The sequence below is a fragment of the Salvelinus alpinus genome, chromosome 1 (assembly GCF_045679555.1).
Source record: "Salvelinus alpinus chromosome 1, SLU_Salpinus.1, whole genome shotgun sequence".
Classification (NCBI taxonomy): Eukaryota; Metazoa; Chordata; class Actinopteri; order Salmoniformes; family Salmonidae; genus Salvelinus; species Salvelinus alpinus.
The window spans coordinates 111,501,501-111,516,328 of record NC_092086.1 but is presented as its reverse complement, the minus strand read 5'-3'; the positions used below and the strand labels follow the sequence as shown (position 1 = coordinate 111,516,328).

The 14,828-nt window shown below is 44.0% G+C and overlaps 1 protein-coding gene across 7 annotated transcripts in view; it reads left to right on the top strand.

The window, feature by feature from the left end:
• The window catches only part of LOC139538912 (probable E3 ubiquitin-protein ligase HERC1), a 111,297-nt gene that overhangs the window by 66,177 nt on the left and 30,292 nt on the right, over window positions 1–14,828 (top strand). For 4 of the 7 annotated variants that reach the window (XM_071341517.1, XM_071341508.1, XM_071341499.1 and 1 more), the window contains exons 40-52: window positions 46–780; window positions 990–1,153; window positions 1,406–1,619; window positions 2,255–2,433; window positions 3,576–3,659; window positions 5,562–5,748; window positions 5,979–6,106; window positions 11,377–11,585; window positions 11,841–12,106; window positions 12,286–12,338; window positions 12,638–12,835; window positions 13,110–13,290; window positions 14,384–14,648. In XM_071341517.1, the coding sequence (XP_071197618.1) occupies window positions 46–780; window positions 990–1,153; window positions 1,406–1,619; window positions 2,255–2,433; window positions 3,576–3,659; window positions 5,562–5,748; window positions 5,979–6,106; window positions 11,377–11,585; window positions 11,841–12,106; window positions 12,286–12,338; window positions 12,638–12,835; window positions 13,110–13,290; window positions 14,384–14,648 (2,863 nt within the window). The remainder of the gene's footprint in view (window positions 1–45; window positions 781–989; window positions 1,154–1,405; window positions 1,620–2,254; window positions 2,434–3,575; window positions 3,660–5,561; window positions 5,749–5,978; window positions 6,107–11,376; window positions 11,586–11,840; window positions 12,107–12,285; window positions 12,339–12,637; window positions 12,836–13,109; window positions 13,291–14,383; window positions 14,649–14,828) is intronic. The other 3 variants (XM_071341524.1, XM_071341490.1, XM_071341532.1) reach the window with 3 other exon arrangements.

Genomic DNA, 14,828 nt, shown 5'->3' with positions numbered 1-14,828 from the left:
CTCTCCATCTGTTTCATGTCCTGGTTCTCTCACCACTAACCAAAGCTTCCTGAATTCTTGGTCACCCAGCGACACCCCGCTCTCCTCCTTGGAGCCCTGTGACGTGCCCCAGTGTGACGTCAGCAGATTCCGAGGCCTCAAACCCTCTGTCCTCTTAGACCTGATCTTCCTGACTGGCCTCCTGGAGGAGCAGGAGGAAGCCCGGGGACGAGGAGGAGGCGCAGGGAGAACCAGGAAAAGCTGCTCCTCCGAGCAGGAAGAGGAGGGATGTAGCATCCCTCGGAGCGTGCTGGAACGCAGGCTAGATGAAGACATCGCCCGCGTCATGATGGACGATGATGACATTGAACGAGGCACAGGGCTAACAGAGGAGAAGGAGGAGAGGGAAGGAGAGAGGGAGAGGAACAGTCACCCGTCCCCAACTAGAGCTCTCTCAGAGTCCTGTGACGAGCCAGAGGAGGGTAGTACTTCGTCCTCCTGCCCCCCAACTCCAACCCCAACCCTACCTCCCCCGTCCCCCCATCAGACCAAGCCCCAGCCAGATGTCTTCTCCCTGGAGCTCCGGGCTGTAAGGGTTTCCTACCTCTTGCTGGGAGCCTTAAAGTCCCTGGCTGTCATCCTCAGCTGTGGGAAGTTTACTGACCTGCTGCTGGTGCCCAAGCATCAAGACCCCTCTACTGCTGCCATCCTGACCAGTAGCAGCCCTGACCAGGCTAAGCCAGGGGACTCTGGTTTGAGCCCTGCCTCGGCTGGAGAAGACAGCAACGCTGCTGAAATGAGGTAGATTGATTTTGAATTTATTTTTCAAAAACAAATTTGTAATATAATACGTATATATATATGATTCATATAGTGCTTTTCAAAAACCCAAATAAAATTACATTTACATATACAGTTAAAAACAAGCAAAACATTTTATTTTTATTTTTTTTTACTATCTAGCATAACTCTGTCGTTGAATTCCAGTATTTCCATGATGGTGTTCCTAGGTCTGTGCTACAGTTTATGGTGCGGAGCATGGTGAAGTGGGCTGTGCGACCTTGCCCTATCAAACAGAGTGTTGCCCTGTCAGACCTGGAGAGAGCTCAGGTCCTAATCTTCAAAGGAACTCTCAACAGACTGCAGGAGGACAAAGGAGCCAAAGACAGGAAGGGTACTAGTACTGTTATTATTGAGTTATAGAAGATGTAATGTTCAGAATAGACGTATAGTCCTCTGTTTTGGCCAGTCGAATATGGCTTCATATTTCTCTCTGGGTTATTGTGTGAAAGGATAAGCTTAACGAGTGGTACGAAATTCTTTTATTAATTTTTTTGACTTGTTCAAAATTGAAGTTCTTGCAATCCAGCTTGTTTCTGCCGCTGAAGAATAATTTTAAATAATTTTAAATAATTTCTTCCTGTAGAGCCTGGTCACCACTCATCGTCCCAGCCGTTGTCAAAGTCTTCCAGCTCTGTGTCTCTCTACAGCACGGGGTCAGAGGGCACCGCCATCTTCGGTCAATCAAACGGAGCCTCTGCCTCGTCCTCCACCAATGACCTGGCTGCTTCTCTGCTCTCTGCGCTGCAGGCTGATGGCCTGGAGAACTTTAACCCCTTCCTCCCCATCAACCTCCTGCAGTGAGTACAGATCCATACATAGAAACTATGTCATTTTATTTCTATGTTATGGTACGTTTAGTCATTAATGAAGGTTAATGTCTGAATCACAGTAGTTCTCAGTCCTTTTCAGGGTACACACACACACACACGAACGCACACACACACACACACACGCACACTTTCCATTGACAGCCTGGGTTGTTGATGTTCTTGCTCCAGATCCATATCAGTAGGCAGCTCGTCTGAGACACAGAAGACTCAGAGTGGTGGTGAGTGTGTGAAATGAGACTGTGCTCTGTCTAACCCTCCCAAGGCTTCAGCTCTGCTGCAGCTCTGCCTGGTTCTGATCTAACTGCTGGCTTCCCAAAGACAAGCAGACTTACAGCACAGTTCAACTCTATGAGGCGGTTTCCTGGACATTTTCAATGGAGCAATCGGCCCTACATGTTAAATGTAACAAACGTTTTCTACCTCTGATGATGAGGCTATGAAGAGAATTGGAAGCCTCTATTGTCACTGTACTCCATTCTGTGGGCTCCCTCTGTCCAGGAACTTCTAGTCCTGACACACAACCAGCGGTGTCTCTGTATCTCAGCTGTCTTTGTGCTAAATGCAGCCCACTACCACTGTGTTGTTGGCTTGGCTTCCTCTAGGCGGATGGTGTTAGCACGGTTCCCTACCCTGGCTGGCCTGGTTAATAACCCCCCCATGTTGCACGGTCCTGGTCCAGGCTTCGGCCTGGCCACCTCGTCTTCCTGTGAGGGCTTCACAGAGCAGCAGACCAGCTTCATGGAGCCCTGCGCTAATACTCAGGCCAGGAGCCGTGGCGCGGGTAAGAAAAACGCTTGTAGAGAAATACATGGAAGATTGAAGGCAATTTGGCTGCGTTTAGACAGGCAGCCCAATTCTGATATTTTGCCCAATTATTGGCAAAAGATCAGCTCTGATTGGTTAAAAGACCAATTAGTGGCAAAAGATCAGAATTGATCTGCATGTGTAAACAGCCTTTTCTTGGTGTGCTGCCCATCTCATTCAATAACAGAACCAGTCACACAGCAACACGGACCAACTAGCCTGGTCCCAGATACGTTTGCAGTTGGCTATACGGCGCAGACAGATCTGAGAGCAGGCTACAGATCAACTCCGCTCCGTCAATAACAGGACAGGATAGATACTGTATTGCTCACGAGGAACTTTATGTCTGCCTGTTGCATGTCATGGCATGTTGAATGACATGTCCAGCTAATGTTCATTGTCCACCTGGTTATTTGTGTTATGGGTGCTTTGACAACCAGAGTTTGTGTATATGAAGAGTTGATTGGTTGCATGAAATCAGTTTTTCATCTACTCACATTGCTTGAATGGAACCATGAATTTGTGTTGAAAAGTAACAGTCCTAAATAGAACAGCAGGAAGCCCTTCTACATAGAGAATTCATCCAGTTCTTTCTGTATAAAACCAAATCATTTTTTTTAGGATGGTGACAATTGTTTTGAGAAAGGTGCAGCCTGCTCAATGAGTTCACACTGTTCTGCAAATCAATTTAGGGACTTCCTGTGGTAAAATAAGTTAACTTTTTTTGTTTGTAAGGACTTTGAGTGCTGTTACTGCAATAGTACTGTACAGTGCATTCGAGGAAAGTATTCAGACCCCTTCCCTTTTTCCACGTTTTGTTACGTTACAGCCTTATTCTAAAATTGATTAAATATTTTTTTCCCCTCATAAAATCTACACACAATACCCCATAATGACAAAGTAAAACCAGATTTTTATACATTTTTGCAAACGTATTCAAAATTTAAAAAAACCAAATACCTTATTTACAGTATATTACGACTGAAATACTTTTGCATTTCAGCCCGATAGGAAGTTGTCGTTGCCTTCATTGTATGATGACATGTCAAACATTTTAGTGTCGATGACAGATTTGTTGGCTTGTTTTTCTTTTACCTTTTTTTTCTCCTCAATTTCTAGAACGGCTTCAAATGTTTGTCCCAGTCCGCTTACTAGAAATGGGCTTCTCTATGAGACATATCTACAAGGCCATGGAGGCAGCAGGTATTGCTGTCGCTGCGCTCTGTGTGTTTAGTGTGGTGTGTACTGTGTGCTCCATCCGCTTCCTGTGTTGTAGGCTAGTTCCTGCTTTTCCAGAGGGGTCTGGGTTTCTTTCTTTTAGACCTACTCCTATGTCTTTCCTCTTTGCATGCGGTCGATCGAAACGTGGCGTAGTATAGACACTAGTATTTTACAATCAGGGGTTGGAACCAAAATTATTTTCCAATCGTTTCGTTCTGAAAATAACCATTATTTTATTAATTCCATTCCACTGTTCTGACAAGGAAAATAACGTTCTGAACCGGTTCGGACCCATAAGAAAGTTAGTTTATATTGGGGGTTTTTAAACCTCAGAAATCTATGGGTTTTTTTACATTTAGCTCGACGTTAAATTACTTCACCAATCAGTGCGGATAGAGCAGCTTGCTATGGTGCGGGCAAGCTATAGTTGTTTACATGCGTGATGGACAGACAAGTGTAGGGCACGAGATGCGACTGAACTTTTGTCTGGTTTGGGAGAGAGCGAGAGAGGTTGGAGGAGAAGGCTTCGCTTGAAGAGCTGGGCATCTTGTTATGACATGCATTATATGAATTAGGCCCGCAGAGTTATACCTATGGAGGAGCGACTTCTATGGAGGAACTTTAAAATGTCTTTGAACTCCCGAGAGTTGGCTTAATGTTGGACAAGAGTTACTGTAGCTAGCTAACAAGCTTGTGTGTGCAGAGCGGCACCAGAATTAAAAACACATCTTACCTTTTTGTAGTTAATAAATCCAATGTGAAACGTGATAACTATAGTATCCTTAATTAGCATTGAGAAAGTTAATTCCGTTCTTCTCTACTAAAAAATCTCTCTCTAATTTCTGAATCACGCTGCTACATCAGTAGGATACAGTAGCCTATGCTTCGGAGAGGGAGGGACAGGTAACCTGCACACACACTGGCAAAGATTTTCAGCTGGCAGGCAGATACTGGAAGAAGTTTCTGAGTGACAGAGTGAAGGCTTTGCATAGGCGCTTTGTTTCGTTTTTTTGTGGACTGGAAAATAAATCCTAAAACATAAAATAACGTTATTAACCGGTTCCCATGCTTTTTTAAAAAAACGGTTCTGTTCCGGAACAGTATAGATCACTTTCATTCCCGGTTCTGATTCTGTTCCTCTAAAAATTTTGTTATTTTCTGGTTTTTGATTTTGTTCCCTGAACTGGTTCCAACTCCTGATTTACAATAGACATAGATGTTGTTAGGCATTTTTTTCATTAGATTATAATCGAAAAATTATATATCGTGATTCATGAATTTAACTTTTTCAAATCAGCCAGCAAATATGTGAAATAATAGGCTCACGGTGATACAAATGGTAATTTTCTGTTCCCTCTCCTTGGCATACTGTACCCCACTCAAATCTGTCTGGCTCCTCTCAATTAAGCCCTGTTAACCAGGTTTCTGGACTACTTTATCTCATTTTACTGTATAGTGAGAAAGCATTTTAGATATTGATATTGATTCATATACAGTTCAGGTTAATTGTAAACACCACTGTTTGGTTAAGCACATGAATCCGCACGTGCATGTTTTCAATACAAATTCTATTTTATACTTATCCTATAAACGTAGTCGTTGAATTAGATTCAATAGGACCCTCACTCTCCGTCTCTCACACTTTTGTTTGACTTCTTTACTCCTTCGCTAGTACTGTCGTCCTTCTTCCCCATATTAGTTTGGATTGAATGTACTTCCATCACAAACTTTCCAATCTAACACTCTGTATAATGTGTCCCTTTCAAATGATTGACTTTGACTTCTATTGTCATTGCCTTTATGCAATATCCCCCTTTTTAAAAAAGGGCTTGTGTCCCCTCACTTGGACTTGATCTCTTACCTCTCCTTGACCTTTGACCCCAGGTGTGGCTGGTGAGGTAGACTCGCGGACCATCGAGGTGCTTGCTAGCTGGATGTTGGAGCACCCCCTGACTGAGGAGCTGCAGATGGAGAGGCAGCCAGCAGGAGCCTCCACCACTGAAACCCCCTCCCCTGACGGACCGGAGACCGTACAGTGCCCCGAGGCCACCACCAGCGTACCCAACGAAAGGTCAGACACAGAAACAACCTTTTTGTTTTCTTTTTTTTATCAATTGAGTTATTAAGGGTAGTAGAGCTGTGTCGATTAATCAGCCATAAATTCAATATAATTGTTTCAAGAAAAATGAAAGACGCAAGTCAGTTCGAGAGATTGAGATCAATAGATTATTCACAGAAACAAAGATTATGTTGGCTTGGTTGAGTTGTAAGATTAGTTACTGTTATGTTATTGTGTTGCAGTCTGCTTGCGGGCCTGGACCTGGTGGAAAGGGAGAACTTCCTAGATGTCCACCTGACCAGGAACAGGCCTCCCCCGGCCAGACGCCAGCGCTCCAGCTTGGGGCACAGAACCTCCTTTAGGAGAGCAGGTCAGCACAACCTCCAACAGGAAGATATTTGGGTAGCTGACCTGAAGCTCTCTGTCTGTGACATTGATTGGATTCTATCTGAGACTAAGGGGATGTCATGTGGTGTCCCTCTGGGCTCATACTAGGACCTCTACTGTTCCTGTTACATGTAAATGAAATTCCAGCAGCAGTGAAATGTAAACTCCTGCTGTATGCAGACAACTCTGCCTTGCTGGTGTTATCAAAGGATTCTGTGTGGGTTGAGGGGCATTAAGCAAAGTGCAGTACAATGCTTTCATATGTTATCCTCTTTAAGGATTAATATGTGAGGCTATGTACTAAACATCCAAAGATTTCAAGACTAAAGGCTGGTTTATACTACGGGTCTGTTCGTACATTTAATCTGGAGTGCCAAAGTGCGCTCTGGGCATTAGTAAATTCAGAGCGTTGTCAGATTGTCCGTTCGTAAATTCAGAGCGTTTCGCTCTCGGAGCACTCACTGGACGCTCTGGCCCGAAAAGTAGGTTTGATCCGAGCGTTCTGACCTAACTGCAGTCAAGCACCCAAGCTAACTGGCTAACGTTGGCTAGCTTGCTAGTTACTAATTAGAGAACTGACCATTTTACTAGTCCCAGCAGAGCTGGTAAGGCTGTTTTTATGTTATCCAGAGCATTGGTGACTGCAACTGTGCTGCTGGCAACAATATAATTACACTTTTTTTTGCCAACGTTTACTGACACCGGCCAAATTCAACGGGTGTTGAGCATTCGTAAATTCGTCAGTTATTCTGCGCTCTGGCACCTTCAGACGAGAGTGCTTTGAAATCGGAGCAGATAGCCAGAGCGAATGTACAAGCTACGTCTATAGACAGTTGTCGCAGTGACATCATAAACATTCTATTAAAATAGTTACTTGCATAGTGCAGACCTTTGTTTACATGTTGCTAGCTAGCTAAACAATGAACCATAAACTCATAACGTTACTACCCTGCATGAATCTGCAGGACGCTAACCAACCAGGGTCAATGTTAGCTAGCTAACATTAGGCTATAACTAGCAATGCAAATGGCTCTGAGAGACAAATAATATTACTACATAGATCATTCATGTAACGTTAGCTAGCCAGCCAGCTAACGTTAGCATACTAGCTAATACACTTTAACTTGAAAGGAAAACTACTTTCTGACAAAATTAGAAATGTGTAATATCTGAAAATGTAGCTAGCTAGACTCTCTTACCCGTATACATGGATGGACGCTTCTCCCTCTCTGTCACGGATGCCATGGTTGCCCTTAGTTTGAAGATGTAATCCGGAGCCTTCTGTGTTCTCTTTTCGACTCCGTCTGCATATTTGCAATCAAACGCCAGAATTTTCTCCATCTCCTTAGCTATCATACTCTAATTCTACTTATTTCAAAACTCGGTCCTCCAGAAAGTGAAGAGCAATACTTATGCAGTTCTACTACGTGATATCTTTCAAAAAAGCTGCGTTAGCAATTATTACCGACACATACTGACTAGCTCATGTTATAGACAGAAGTGGGCTACATGGCAGACCAATCTGAACTCATCTCACGGCATGTCCAGCCCACTTTTTCTGTGGCTAAACCAACTAGGCTCATAATTTAACAATGTTATTTGTATTTACAGATGGCATACAAGTTTGTTATTAAGGCACATGAAAGTTCACGTTCCCACAAGGCATTACTGCCAAAAAACGCATACATTTAAAAAATAAAAATTTAAGTTCAAATGTCTCCTGTGAAGTAGTGACGTTCAACATACGCCTAGTTTCCTGAAAAGAGTCACATACAGTTGAAGTCGGAAGTTTACATACACCTTAGCCAAATACATTTAAACTCAGTTTTTCACAATTCCTGACATTTAATCCTAGTAAAAATAACCTGTCTTACGTCAGTTAGGATCACCACTTTATTTTCAGAATGTGAAATGTCAGAATAATATTAGAGAGAATTATTTATTTCAGCTTTTATTTCTTTCATCACATTCCCAGTTGGTCAGAAGTTTACATACACTCAATTAGTATTTGGGTAGCATTGCCTTTAAATTGTTTAACTTGGGTCAAATGTTTTGGGTAGCCTTCAACAAGCTCCCCACAATAAGTTGGGTGAATTTTGGCCCATTCCTCCTGACAGAGCTGGTGTAACTGGTTTGTAGGCCTCCTTGCTCACACGTGCTTTTTCAGTTCTACCCACAAATTTTCTATAGGATTGAGGTAAGGGCTTTGTGATGGCCACTCCAATACCTTTTCTTTGTTGTCCTTACGACATTTTGCCACAACGTTCGAGGTATGCTTGGGGTCATTGTCCATTTGGAAGACCCATTAGCAACCAAGCTTCAACTTCCTGACTGATGTCTTGAGATGTTGCTTCAATATATCCAGATAATTTTCCTGCCTCATTATGCCATCTATTTTGTAAAGTCCAGTCCCTCCTGCAGCAAAGCACCCCAAAACATGATGCTGCAAGCATCGGCTCCCCCTAAATTCCTCCAAACATAACGATGGTCATTATGGCCAAACAGTTCTATTTTTGTTTCATCAGACCAGAGGACATTTCTCAAAAAAGTACGATCTTTGTCTCCTTGTGCAGTTGCAAACCGCAGTCTGGCTTTTTTATGGCGGTTTTGGAGCAGTGGCTTCTTCCTTGCTGAGCGGCCTTTCAGGCTATGTCGATATAGGACTCGTTTCACTGTGGATATAGATACTTTTGTACCTGTTTCCTCCAGCATCTTCACATGGTCCTTTGCTGTCGTTCTGGGATTGATTTGCAATTTTCACACCAAAGTATGTTCATCTCCAGGAGACAGAACATGTCTCCTTCCTGAGCTGTATTTTTTATTTTATTTTATATATTTTACATTTATTTAACTAGGCAAGTCAGTTCAGAAGAAATACATTTTTTCAATGAAGGCCTAGGAACAGTGGGCTAACTGCCTTGTTCAGGGGCAGAACGACGGCTGCGTGGTCCCATGGTGTTTATACTTGCATACTATTGCGTACTATTGTTTGTACAGATGAACGTGGTACCTTCAGGGGTTTGGAAATTGCTGAGTTTGAAGGTAGGCCTTGAAATACATCCACAGGTACACCTCCAGTTGACTCAAATTATGTCAATTAGCCTATCAGAAGCTTCTAAAGCCATGACATAATTTTCTGGTATTTTCCAAGTTGTTTAAAGGCACAGTCAACTTAGTGTATGTAAACTTCTGACCCACTGGAATTGTGATTAAGTGAAATAATCGCTATCTGTCTTTCATGTTATCCTCTAGGCCGGCTATCTGTCTTTCACATGTTATCCTCTAGGCCGGCTATCTGTCTTTCACATGTTATCCTCTGGGCAGCTATCTGTCTTTCATATGTTATCCTCTGGGCAGCTATCTGTCTTTCACATGTTATCCTCTGGGCAGCTATCTGTCTTTCACATGTTATCCTCTGGGCGGCTATCTGTCTTTCACATGTTTATCTGGGGGGGCTATCTGTCTTTCATTATCTGTCTTTCACATGTTATCCTCTGGGCAGCTATCTGTCTTTCACATGTTATCCTCTGGGCAGCTATCTGTCTTTCACATGTTATCCTCTGGGCAGCTATCTGTCTTTCACATGTTATCCTCTAGGCCGGCTATCTGTCTTTCACATGTTATCCTCTGGGCAGCTATCTGTCTTTCACATGTTATCCTCTGGGCAGCTATCTGTCTTTCACATGTTATCCTCTGGGCAGCTATCTGTCTTTCATATGTTATCCTCTAGGCCGGCTATCTGTCTTTCACATGTTATCCTCTGGGCAGCTATCTGTCTTTCACATGTTATCCTCTGGGGGGGCTATCTGTCTTTCATATGTTATCTTCTGGGCAGCTATCTGTCTTTCACATGTTATCCTCTGGGCAGCTATCTGTCTTTCACATGTTATCCTCTGGGCAGCTATCTGTCTTTCATATGTTATCCTCTGGGCAGCTATCTGTCTTTCATATGTTATCTTCTGGGCAGCTATCTGTCTTTCATATGTTATCCTCTGGGCAGCTATCTGTCTTTCACATGTTATTCTCTGGGCAGCTATCTGTCTTTCATATGTTATCTTCTGGGCAGCTATCTGTCTTTCACATGTTATCCTCTGGGCAGCTATCTGTCTTTCATATGTTATCCTCTGGGCAGCTATCTGTCTTTCATATGTTATCTTCTGGGCAGCTATCTGTCTTTCATGTGTTATCCTCTGGGCAGCTATCTGTCTTTCATATGTTATCTTCTGGGCAGCTATCTGTCTTTCACATGTTATCCTCTGGGCAGCTATCTGTCTTTCATGTGTTATCCTCTGGGCAGCTATCTGTCTTTCATGTGTTATCCTCTGGGCAGCTATCTGTCTTTCATATGTTATCCTCTGGGCAGCTATCTGTCTTTCATATGTTATCCTCTGGGCAGCTATCTGTCTTTCACATGTTATCCTCTGGGCAGCTATCTGTCTTTCACATGTTATCCTCTGGGCAGCTATCTGTCTTTCATGTGTTATCCTCTGGGCAGCTATCTGTCTTTCACATGTTATCCTCTGGGCAGCTATCTGTCTTTCATGTGTTATCCTCTGGGCAGCTATCTGTCTTTCATATGTTATCTTCTGGGCAGCTATCTGTCTTTCATATGTTATCCTCTGGGCAGCTATCTGTCTTTCATATGTTATCCTCTGGTGGGGCTATCTGTCTTTCATATGTTATCCTCTGGGCAGCTATCTGTCTTTCACATGTTATCCTCTGGGCAGCTATCTGTCTTTCATGTGTTATCCTCTGGGCAGCTATCTGTCTTTCATGTGTTATCCTCTGGGCAGCTATCTGTCTTTCATATGTTATCCTCTGGGCAGCTATCTGTCTTTCATATGTTATCCTCTGGGCAGCTATCTGTCTTTCACATGTTATCCTCTGGGCAGCTATCTGTCTTTCACATGTTATCCTCTGGGCAGCTATCTGTCTTTCACATGTTATCCTCTGGGCAGCTATCTGTCTTTCATATGTTATCCTCTGGGCAGCTATCTGTCTTTCACATGTTATCCTCTGGGCAGCTATCTGTCTTTCACATGTTATCCTCTGGGCAGCTATCTGTCTTTCACATGTTATCCTCTGGGCAGCTATCTGTCTTTCATATGTTATCCTCTGGGCAGCTATCTGTCTTTTTAAGTGTAAATAAAGAAGGGGTAAAAGACTATTCAGAGACAGTCATGTACTGTTCATTGTGACTCTTTTCTTCTTGCTAACCTACTATATTTCCACCACTATCCTTTCTTCATCTAGACTCTCCGTCCCCCAACCCCATCCCACCGCTGTACAGGCAGGACCCAGGGGTGTCTGAGTGGCCGGAGCGGGCGGAGACGCACCCCTTCGCTGCTGAGGAGGAGTCAGAGCTGGGGTACATGGATGACCCCTACCATGAAGAGCCCTACGAGGAGCTACAGTTCAGAGAGTTCATCAGCTCGGAGAGAGACACCCTCTGGATGGTCGAGGTACTACATCACAATCACAGATCCGGGAAAGATATATAAGCGCGATGACGTTTAGGTTAAAAACATGACGTTTTGGCCGCCCAACGGCCTTCGTTTTAAAAGAGCAAACGGTAGGATAGGACTAGAAAAAAAGGTTTAGGCCAGGGTTGGAACCAATTCCATTTCAAATCAGTCAATTTCAGGCAGGTAAGTGTAAAAGTAGAATTGATCCCAACCCTGGTTCGGTCCAGTTGATATGGTTGTTGTTTCCCTCAGGGGGGCGAGGAGCACCAGCCCCATGACATGGTACAGTGTGAGCTGTGTAACACCCTGACTCTGCAGTTCAACAACCACATGAAGAGGCATCACCCGGGCTGTGGCCAGAGCGCTGGGCGGCGAGGGTACCGCTCCACCGGGGCGTATGTGGACGGGTGGTTCGGAGGGGAGTGTGGGTCCGGTAGCCCTTACTACCTGCTTTGTAGCACCTGTAGAGAGAAGTACCTGGCAGCTAACCTAGGGGAGATTGGATCCAAACATGACCGGTGAGTAAGAAATACACTTTATGCTTAAGAATGCCTTTTTGTGTGCAGGAGTCACACACACACATATGCTCTATTCATAGTCCTTCGAGCAGCATAGTAACACTGTAGATGCTTGTTAAAAGTACTACAACAGTTGAGTCTGTTAGTCACTCCCAGGCATACTGTTTCTCTCTCCTCAGAATGAAAGGGCTTGCTTCTGATTTAATTGGACGACTGGACAGCACCTCCGATGGTAAGGATTTGACCCTCTATTTTGTTACGGTTTCTTCTGCTCTGTGAATCATATGTTTAAGTGACTCCCTTGACCTCTTATTATGGACTTATGCCTCAGTGAACCAATGTTTTCTTATGATAAATTCACCATGTGCTCGGAGACAGTGAATCATCTGGTGAATCATATCCAGGTCCCCCCTCACAAAAGAGGTTTCTAACCTCAAGGGTCTTAAATAAAGGTTAAATGAAAATATGAATAAATACATTTAAAATAAATAAAAAGATGACTCATGAAGGTATCTGCTTCTTCCAACCCAGAAGACTGGGAGCTGGGCCCGCTAGATGACTCTGACCCAGACCGGCTGACTGGGCTGGAGGACTTTGGGGTGTTGCTGAGGCCTCTGGGTCTGAGTGAGAAGAAGCTGGTGCCAGACCCCATCCCCTTCACAGAAAACGACCCGCTGGGAGCGCTGGTCAACAGCACCAGTAACCCTGACGGGTCCATGATCCAGAAAGGTATTGTACTTCACATACAGCAGTATGCAGCAAACTAGGGTTGCAGAATACCCAAATTGTACCAAAACTCCATGGTTGGAGAATTTCTGGAATCAACGGGGAATAAGCTGCAAGGAAATTCTCCAACCTACAATTCTTCAACTGGGATTTCTGAAAAAATCTGAGAATTCGTGGGAAGGTTTCAAACGAACGCAAAAATGCAGCCCAAATTCTATGAAATATCTTCAAATGGTCACACAGATGTGGTAATGTATTGTGTATCTCTGGTATACAGGTGTGGTCAGCACTGACACTAAGGGATTGGGTTCTTCCGGCCCTCTGACTCTGGGGGAGCAGGCTGCATCGCTGAGAGACCCTCAGGACAGACTGCAGGCTCTAAGGAGAGTCACCTCTACAGCCCAGATACTACTGGCATACAGCATGGTGATGAGAGCACTCTCCCAAACATCCTCTAGGTCGGTTGGTTTGTTTAATTGGATCGGTATCTCACAATGTGGGGTAGCCTAATGTTCAGAGAGTCCATCAACAACATATTCCATTCTACTGTACAGTGGCTACATTCCAGGCTCCTCCTCTGATGAGGTATTTCAATACACATTTGCTACTGAGAACTAGCTTGTTATTTCATCTCCAAAACGTTGTTTTGTTAGTCTTATGAAACCTTTTAAATTGGTCTGAAAACAGTGAGCTGGAAGCTTCTGTTATTGTTTTTCCGACAGGCCAAATGTCAGAGTATTCATCAAACAATTCCTGTGCCGTTGTTCTAGTGATAAATTGGTTTTAAAATGTTACGGATCATATGTTACGGTTGATAGCTCAGTATTAGAACACTACAAAGCTACATTGTAATATGTTACCTGTAGAACACTACAGGGCTGTGATCTGTTACTGTAGAACACTACAGGGCTGTGATATGTTACTGTAGAACACTACAGGGCTGTGATCTGTTACTGTAGAACACTACAGGGCTGTGATCTGTTACTGTAGAACACTACAGGGCTGTGATATGTTACTGTAGAACACTACAGGGCTGTGATCTGTTACTGTAGAACACTACAGGGCTGTGATCTGTTACTGTAGAACACTACAGGGCTGTGATATGTTACTGTAGAACACTACAGGGCTGTGATCTGTTACTGTAGAACACTACAGGGCTGTGATATGTTACTGTAGAACACTACAGGGCTGTGATCTGTTACTGTAGAACACTACAGGGCTGTGATCTGTTACTGTAGAACACTACAGGGCTGTGATATGTTACTGTAGAACACTACATGGCTGTGATCTGTTACTGTAGAACACTACAGGGCTGTGATATGTTACTGTAGAACACTACAGGGCTGTGATCTGTTACTGTAGAACACTACAGTGCTATAATGTGTTACCTGTAGAACACGCTAGGTTGTAATCTGTTACACTCCTGTGTTCCCCAATTGTGTGGAAAATGGGAATACAATTGTGTTCCCCTCATATCACACATCTATCTCTCCTCCCCTCCCTCCCTCTCTTCTTTTTCTTTCTTTATACTTCTCTCCCTCTCTTGCCCAGTGTGTCAGTGTGCAGTGCCTCTAGTGGTCTGGAGGGCTTGGGCCTGGCAGACATCCGTATCCTGGTGCGTCTGATGTGCCTTGCGGCGGCAGGCCGGGTCCATACCAGTGTTGACGAGCAAGGGGTAGCAGGGGGTAGCAGAGGCTGTGGAGGGGCAACAGAGAGAAGCAGCTCTGCCTTCGTCTCCTTCCTCAGCTCAGCTATAGGCAGCCTGGTCTCACACAGCCCCACAGCATACAGGGAGCTGGTGGACATCTGCACTCAGGTGTGTGAGTCTGTACTCGGGCTGGCTCCATATGTCTTAGACTGTCTACCAAGGTTGGGGTTAATTCCATTTCAATTCAGGAAGTAAACTTCAAATTCCAACTCCAATTGTATGTCTTACAAATGTCTTACGTTTGGCGTAGTCGGCAGGATATGGAATTTCGGTTTTCTTCTGGAATTG